This window comes from Erythrolamprus reginae, chromosome 11 (genome assembly GCF_031021105.1).
Source record: "Erythrolamprus reginae isolate rEryReg1 chromosome 11, rEryReg1.hap1, whole genome shotgun sequence".
NCBI lineage: Eukaryota > Metazoa > Chordata > Lepidosauria > Squamata > Dipsadidae > Erythrolamprus > Erythrolamprus reginae.
In genome coordinates this window covers 38,020,875-38,028,953 of record NC_091960.1, presented here as the reverse complement: position 1 = coordinate 38,028,953, position 8,079 = coordinate 38,020,875, and the positions used below count along the sequence as shown (strand labels likewise).

General features: G+C 51.2%; 1 protein-coding gene across 4 annotated transcripts in view; it reads right to left on the bottom strand.

Moving 5' to 3' along the window:
* MACF1 (microtubule actin crosslinking factor 1) overlaps window positions 1-8,079 on the bottom strand; it is a 185,693-nt gene that overhangs the window by 111,324 nt on the left and 66,290 nt on the right. For all 4 annotated transcript variants that reach the window (XM_070764906.1, XM_070764907.1, XM_070764908.1 and 1 more), the window contains exons 11-20: window positions 7,873-8,000; window positions 7,513-7,606; window positions 7,161-7,315; window positions 5,564-5,855; window positions 4,680-4,808; window positions 3,643-3,720; window positions 3,106-3,267; window positions 1,703-1,807; window positions 1,252-1,347; window positions 982-1,107 (exon numbers count right to left, since the gene is read on the bottom strand). In XM_070764906.1, the coding sequence (XP_070621007.1) occupies window positions 982-1,107; window positions 1,252-1,347; window positions 1,703-1,807; window positions 3,106-3,267; window positions 3,643-3,720; window positions 4,680-4,808; window positions 5,564-5,855; window positions 7,161-7,315; window positions 7,513-7,606; window positions 7,873-8,000 (1,365 nt within the window). The remainder of the gene's footprint in view (window positions 1-981; window positions 1,108-1,251; window positions 1,348-1,702; window positions 1,808-3,105; window positions 3,268-3,642; window positions 3,721-4,679; window positions 4,809-5,563; window positions 5,856-7,160; window positions 7,316-7,512; window positions 7,607-7,872; window positions 8,001-8,079) is intronic.

Here is an 8,079-nt window from a genome sequence, read left to right as displayed (position 1 = left end):
TGGCTCCCTCTTCTTTGGGGCAGCCCCTGAGAGACTGGAAGGCTGCTGTCCTGTCTTCTGGGTCCTTCTCTTCATTCAACCAGCTGTGCCCAGTTCCTGCAATTCCCTTCTTCATAGGTTTTCGCCTACAATCCCCTAATTTCTCATTAGAATAGAACAGAATTCTTTACTGACCAAGTGTGATTGGACACCCAAGGAAGTGGTCTTGGTGCAGGTGCCGTTCAGGAAGCCCGCTCTGCTCAGGAACCCACATTCCTGCCCCTCTCCTAATTTCTATGGAACACAGCTGGGAACCACTGGTACTGTAGTCCAAGCAACCCAGAGGATGCAGGCAGAGGATGCCCTGGGCTCACTTCTGATTGAGAGCCAGCAGGCCCAGGGCTGAGGCCTGAGGGGACCAGGGGCCCTGCCTGCCAGCCAGCCAGGAGGGGGGAGCAGCCAACTTAGGGACAAGGCCTCCTCTGCGCAGCACCAGCCCACAAGCAGCACCGCAGGGAGAGGGGCTGCTCTCCACCACGGGAGACACTGCTTTGGCCAGAAGGGTCCATGGCCTAGCTCAGGATTTCATGGCCCCCCGGGCCCCCCAACAGCAGCCAGCCAGCCACCCACCCACCCACTTCAGCGCACTGAAAATGAACCACATGCTGGAGGCCACTTCACAGAAACATGTCAGGGGGGTGCCAATCAAACACAAGGCGGACCTCAGTGAAGCAGGCATGGGAATGACCACAGAGGAAGCAAAGAGTTTCAACATGCACGGACATTCCATAGTCGCCTTTAAAGCACAGAGCTGTTAGCGCTGTTGGGGTCCCCTCTAGTCCAACCCACCCATTCCCAGAGCACCAAAGAAGGCAACTGCTGGAGAAGACCACCACCAGGATTCACGCAAGGAGCGCAGCTAGCAAGGGTTGGGGGACTGCACACGTTCGGAGGGTCTCTGGGTCTACAGGACCCCATGCGACTTGTCCAAAGAGCACCCACCATGGAGTCCTGGAGCAGGTCCTCCAGGCGGGTCAGGCTGGTGTGGCGGTCACAAGAATACTTCCTTTTGATGTTGTCCTGGAGGCTCTTCAAGAAGGTCTCAGATTCCCGGGCGTCACCGAAGAACTGGAAGGGTTGTAAAGAGGCCTTTCGTTGGCCCAGCCCCACCCAGCCCCCATGGCAAAGGCCGGCTGGGATGCCAGCGGGAGTCTTTGCCTTGTGGATCGGTGAATGGACCGGGGATTCCCAGCCCTCCCTGGGCTGCCCTACCTGGAAGTAGGCCGTGTTCTCCCTCAAGTGCTGATCCACACACAGGCACAGCTCCTTCATCCAGTGCCACTGCGCCTGGACCGCAGCACTGTAGGCCTGGAGGAGACAACCACAGCTGTGGCGTAGGACAGGAAAGCCCAGCAGACCAACCCCCCACAGCCGCTTCACACAAAGACTTCCCACAACCACATGCCCGGTTCCAGGGATGAAACTCTTGCAGAACACAAGGCAATGGCTTTTTATTTCTCTTCAAATGGCTCCTATGCTACGCCATGCACAGGGCCACCAATGTATTACATAGGCACTAGCTCATCCATGCACCAAACATGTGCTACTCAAAGGGGACACTCACTCACCAGCCACCCTAAGTCCTGGCCTTGCCCAACCCCCCCTCCCCTTCCCCAGGACACTCCCAAGCAATGAGAGCCCCTCCCTCCCGGCCATGTCCCACCTCCACCGTTTGCTTGGCCGGGTGATTCTCCAACGAGAGCAGCTCAGCCGAGTCCTGCAGGGCACGGAACACGTCCTGCTTCTCCTCCAGCTCCTCCGTCAGCTCCTGGGGGGCAGGAGGGGGGGGACACACAAAAGGCTTAGGTCAGGAGGAGGCTCTACGGCCGAAGCAGAGGGGGGGGCTCTTTCCCAAAGACAGGTCAGGCACGGGGAGGAATTTGGAAAGAGGGCAAACCCCACTGGGGAGTTGTGCAGGGGGGTCTGGGCTGCCTTGCTGAGGGTGACCCTTGTCTTTCTGGGGGATGCTGGAGGGGCACTCTAAGATTAAAGGACAATTGTCAACAGCTACAACATCAACATCCAATAGTAAGATCGGTTTTTCATGTCCTTTATGAAAGACTGTTTTTTGAAGAAAACTCAAACAAGATCTTGAACATTTTTTAAAAAAACTGGTGGACACTCTTGAGGGTTTTTTTAATTAAAAAAACCCTACCATGCAGATTGAAAACCACTAGAATCATCCATAGATGTGTTGGCAAGAACACTGAAATAATAAAGTCAGCACTGGGTCAGTGACCTTTGGTGATATCATCACAGATTATCATCAGCTGATTATGGAAATGTTGAGGGCCTAGAACCCCTTCCATTCCACCAAGTCTCCCATGGGATTGGAGCAAATGAGGTGGCTGAAGAGGGTCCAGACTGGGCTACAGGTTGGTAGCAAGCTGTGCCCGCAGTGGCTGGAGCAGGTGTGTCCCAGAGGCCCTGGGTCAATTGGGGCAAAGGGACCGATCCCTTCCATCCCCACTGCTGTTCACCATAATTCCCAAGGGACCTGGAGGTCAAGGAAAGTGGCCTAGTGGGAGGAGTTATCCAACTCTGGAGCAACCGTCTCAAGAGATTCTAGATTCTTTGGAGGTTTTTAAGAGAAGTGGGGGCAGAGGTTTCTGCAGCTGGATGGGATTATCGGAGTTTAGGATCGACTGAAATGGTGAAAACAACAGAACTAGACATATAATTTAGTACTGATTTGACCCAAAAGATTTCAGCCTTATGGTATAAAGTTAGGAGGTCAAAGCAAAAGAAAGAATTTTTGGAAGACCACACTGAAATATAACTTCTTCTCAGTACGAACTTCACTGAGAAATGTCTGGAAGGGTCTGGGAACAGGCTTAGAACTAAGAAACATTTACAGTCGGCTACTCATCGAAGCCTTGGATGACAAAACTGGGCTATGAAGACTCTTTCCAATTCTCCAAACTGTCACAGACCAACAATATCTACTCTGAAAAATATGAATCTGTGATTACAAAACCTCCCTCACTGGTCTCCTCTCTTGACTTCCAGAAGACCTAATAGAGGCCACCCAGCCTCCTTGGGTCACTCCAAGGTCTTTCCACTCACGGAGAAGTAAGTCTTCTTTGTGGTCAGGTTAGAGTTGCTGTCACTCCAGTCGTAGGCCAGCTCTTCCTCCTCCTTCTCATTCAGCCAAATCAACTCGGTTGTTGCTTGTGATACAAAGTCATACAAACTTTGGAGGTGGTGTAGTCGGAAACTGGATGTCTCCTGCATAAAGGTGACACAAGTTATTTCTGCTCTTTGATGTCTTATTTGCGAGCGCAGAAAATAATTCCTACAGAACTGGTTTGTAAACCCTCCCAAGCAGTTTTTAGCACAGAAAATGCAAAAGAAATGCAACAGGGGATTCAGGTTGCACCAACTTCTTCAACCTCACTGCATATAAACATGTAGTGGCCAAAGGATGTTCAGAAATGTCACTTTAGGGGGAAAGTAAATACAAATGAAGGCAAACGTCAACCTGGAGCTACGGCAATTCTCCTCTTTCAGTACCAGAACTTCTGTTAGGGCTTCAAAAGGTTTAGGAACTTGCAAAACATTTTCGGACATTCTCTTGGGAAGAAATTGGCCACAGAAACTCACCATCAGTTTGCAGTACTGCGTCTCCAGTTTCCCCAGAGTTTCCGTGTAGCTAGCACGGAAATTCGAAGACATTTTACCCTAAATGGAGAAGAGGACAAAAAGGGCCGGTTAAAACTAATGCTACAACAACAACAACAACAACAACAACAACAACAATAATAATAATAATAATAATAATAATAATAATAATAATAATTTATTAGATTTGTATGCCGCCCCTTTCCGAAGTTGGAAACATTCATGCTGGACACGATGACCTCTTTGAAAGTCGCCCTTCCCTCTTGCTTTCAAAATACACACACGGTGGACTCAACGCACTGTAACAGACACTGCAGCCCAAGTCCAGTTAGGGCAACACTGGGCAGCCGGCAACCCCCGTTCAGCACCAAGACGCAGGGAACCGTTTTTGGTTCATGTGCCAAAAGGGTGTGTGTGCGTGAGCGAGCATGTGCGCTTGTGCCCACACCCATTCCCTCCCCACCCATGCTTGCGTATCCCCATGCACTGCGCATGCGCATTATCCTCCCCGCCCCCCGTGCATATGCACAGGCCTCACTGAAGCCTGGGAGGGTGAAAAAACAGCCAGAAAGGCAAACAGGAAGTTTGGAAAAACGTCATTCCGGTTTTCCCATTGTGCTGTTTTTTGCCCTCTGGGGACTTCAGGGAAGCTTCCTAAAGCCCCGGAGTGCGATAAACAGGACCACGGGAAAACCGGGACTCCTGCTGTGCTGTTTTTGCACTCTGGGGCCTCAGGAAGCTTCCCTGAATCCTCCGGAGGGCAAAGCGGCCTCCCCGAAGGCCCAAAATCAGCTGGCTAGTGCCCACCCGCGCACTGGAGGTGACGTAGCGCAAAGCCTTGCGTGCCCTCTGATGTGGCTCCGCGTGTCATAAGACGATGGAGAGGTGAACACTTAGAGACCAAGAAAGAAGTTGCCGTGTTCTAGAGAAAATCCAGGCCCCCCCCCCCTGCTTTGCCTCCCGGGGTCCTCCAAGCCCCCTTGGAAGAGGGTCGAGGGAGCCCCGGTGGGCCTGCTCACCTCGTACATCCTGGCCTCCTTCACACTCGATCCCATGCTCTCCACGCTACTGTGGACCTGGCGCTGGGCCTCCAGCTGGGCCTCCACGCTGGGCAAGTCATTCCCCCACTCGGACCGCTCCAGCTTCATCTGAAAGGCCACCAAGAGGAGCCACCGGTCAACGCAGGGGGAAAAGCATCCACCAAAGGTTCTTACCCAAAGAGTTCCATTTATTTAACTTATTTATTAATTACGAGTTCTCTGCCGTCCTTTCTCAACCGACTCAGAGCAGTGATAACGTTTCTTTTTTCAATTTATTTTTAAAACTAAAAAAAAATTCATAACTTTACATTTACAACATTTGGCAATAGAAAATCAGTGGAAATCTTTTCCAAATTTACCTAACGTTTACAAACAGTCGGAGCAAATAATGTTTTTCCAGGCAAACTGCCCTACTAGTGTTGGGCGCCACGTTCATCATAGCAGTGAAAACAAATAAAGAAATGGGGAAAATCCCATCTCTCTGGTGGATCTTCTCTCTGGTCTTTCCCTGATCTCTCCGGGGCTTAGAAAACGAGCCGCCCCCAAAGTCAGGTTACTCTTAAGGGCGACACGACAACCTGGGAGCCACGGGGTCATCGTTTCCGAGAGAATTCTTGACCAGAATCTCCAAGGCTTATAACAATAGCAGAGCTTTCAATGGACTGGAAAAGCTCGTGCAGAACGCGGCCGCGAGAGCCATCGTGGGGCTACCTAGATTTGCCCATGTCTCTTCAACACTCCGCGGCCTGCACTGGCTGCCGATCAGTTTCTGGTCACAATTCAAAGTGTTGGTTACGACCTATAAAGCCCCACATGGCGCCCGACCCATCCCGTCTTTCTCTCCTGCCCCTCCTGCAACGCACCTGAATCTCTTCGACCCAAGAGAGGAGCTCGTACACAAAGCGCAGGCTGCCCTCGTCTTCAGAGGATGAAATGGCCACCAACTCCACGCGCGTCATGGGCTTCCGAATCCAGGAGGTAGAGGCAGGAGGGGCCATCGTTCCTTTTAGCAAAGGTTCGGTCTTCAAGTGCCTAGTGCTCAAGGAGGAAGGCTGTGCCAAGTCCAAGGAGGAGGGGGAGGAGAAGTGACCTTTACGGTAAAGATTGGTACATTCCAGCCTCAAAGTTACCAATTCATCTTGAAGCCGCACAATCCTGGAGAGAATCAGGCAAGATAGACATCATCATCATCATCATCATCATAATTCCCTCAGCACTGTCAGACTTTCTACTAAATCTGCACTTCTACTTCTACTAGTTTTTCTCATCATTCCTCACCCATCTCCTCCCATGTTGACTGTATGACTGAAACTTGTTGCTTATATCCTAAGATTTTTATTAATATTGCTTCTTCATTGCTTATTTGACCCCTATGACAATCATTAAGTGTCGTACCACATGATTCTTGACAAATGTCTATTTTTTCTTTTATGTACACTGAGAGCATCTGCACCAAAGACAAGTTCCTTGTGTCACACTTGGCCCATAAGGAATTCTATTCTATTCTATTCTATTCTATTCTATTCTAATCAACAACAGATGGATTTGTAACTGGCTGACAAACCACACTCAGTGAGTAGCCCTTAATGGTACCACATCTGCATAGAGGGAACACTGTAGTGGGGTACCGCCAGGTTCAGTCTTAGGCCCAGGACTCTTCAATATCTTCATAAATGACTTAGATGAGGGAACAGAAGGGGAACTTGTCAAATCTGCAGATGACACTAAGCTGGCAGGAATGAGCCAAGACCCCAGAGGATAAACTCAGGATCCAAAAAGATCTTGACAGACCTGAACACTATCCAACAAAATGAAATTTAATGGGGGGGGGGGGGGGGAAGGGGGGGGGGTGCAAGCACAGCTTAGGTGAAACCTGGCTCAAAAACAGTAGCAAAAGTTTTATGCCTGGGCAGGTAAAACCACAGGTACAAATACAGGATAGGCAAAACCTGGCTTAAAACCCAGTAGCTCTGAGAGGAGCCCTGGAGTCCCGGTGGAGGGGTCACTTTAACACGAGCCACCTGTGGGTGGCAGCCACCAAACAAGCGGATCCAATCCTGAGTTGTATCAACAGAGGCATAGAATCACAACCATTGCTTCGCAAAGCCTCAGTAAGGCCACATCTGGAATGGTGCTTCCAGTCTTGGTCACCCCATTACAAAAAAGATGTTGAGACTTTGGGAAAAGTGGGGAGAAGTTTCTCGGGGGGGACCACCTCAACGGTGGCTTTAACACACCCAGAAACTTGCCACCGTCTTATTTTCCCAACAGACAAACGCTCCCCACACACACACCGCGCGCCCATCCTCCTTCCGACGTCAAAGGGGAGGGGGCCGTGACTCCCCCCAGGCTCCGCACTGAAAGCCAGAAAGTGACCTCTCGGTGAGGTCAAAGCCCCGGCGGGGATCCCCTCGTAAAAATAAACATGTTTAAGCTCAGCTGCCCACGAACACCACTCACTTGAAGACCAGCTCCTCCACCTGGTAGTAGTTCTCCTCCCGGAGTATCTGGACGTCCATCTGCAGCTGTCGGAGGAGCCCCTCGCACTCCTGCAGGTACATGATGACGTCGGATTCATACTGCACCGGCTGGCCCGACTCCAGGTGGGCTTCATCCTGGCAAGAGGTGACTTACGGTCATTAAGGAGAGTCTCTTCCGGTGACGCCCTTTGAGCAAGACCCCCCAAACCTCCGTGAAGTCAGGAAAAGGGAACTGATCCTAAAAAGCCAAGTGGCAGAGACCCCCAGGGACCAAGGCGAGGCCACTCCCAGCGGCTGCGAGGGGGCGAGGGGGGCGGAGGGCCGAGACTTACGGCCTGCAAGGTGTTCCTGGCCAAGGTCAACTTCTCCTCACAGCTCAGGGTCCCATTCTGGATCTTGTTTGCTCTCTGCAACAGCAGCTCCAGTCTGCAAAATAAGCCTCGGTCAGAGAGAACGGACTGGTCACTTCTTTTTCTAAGTAAATAGAGACACACACACACACACACACACACACAAACGTATATACACATACATATATACATACATACATACATACATACATACATACATACATACATGCATGCATACAGTACATGCATATTTTTGCAGGGCAAGAGTTTAGCTCAAGCAGGCTTTGCAACACGGAGAACAGACCCGTTCCCAACCCTCCCACTGTCCAGCCCAGGGGTCACCTTTCCACAGCCGGCCGCAGCAGCTTCTCCCGCTCCAGCATCTCTATGATCAGCTTCCCCCACTGGTCCTCCACGTCATTGGGATGGTAGCCCTGCGGCAGCTTCAGGCGGCCAAATTCAATCCAGACCTAGATTCGGACCAGAGAGGAGGAGGACCAGCCGTTTCTCCTGAGCCTGACCACAGGATGCGCCCGGTACAAAGGGGCT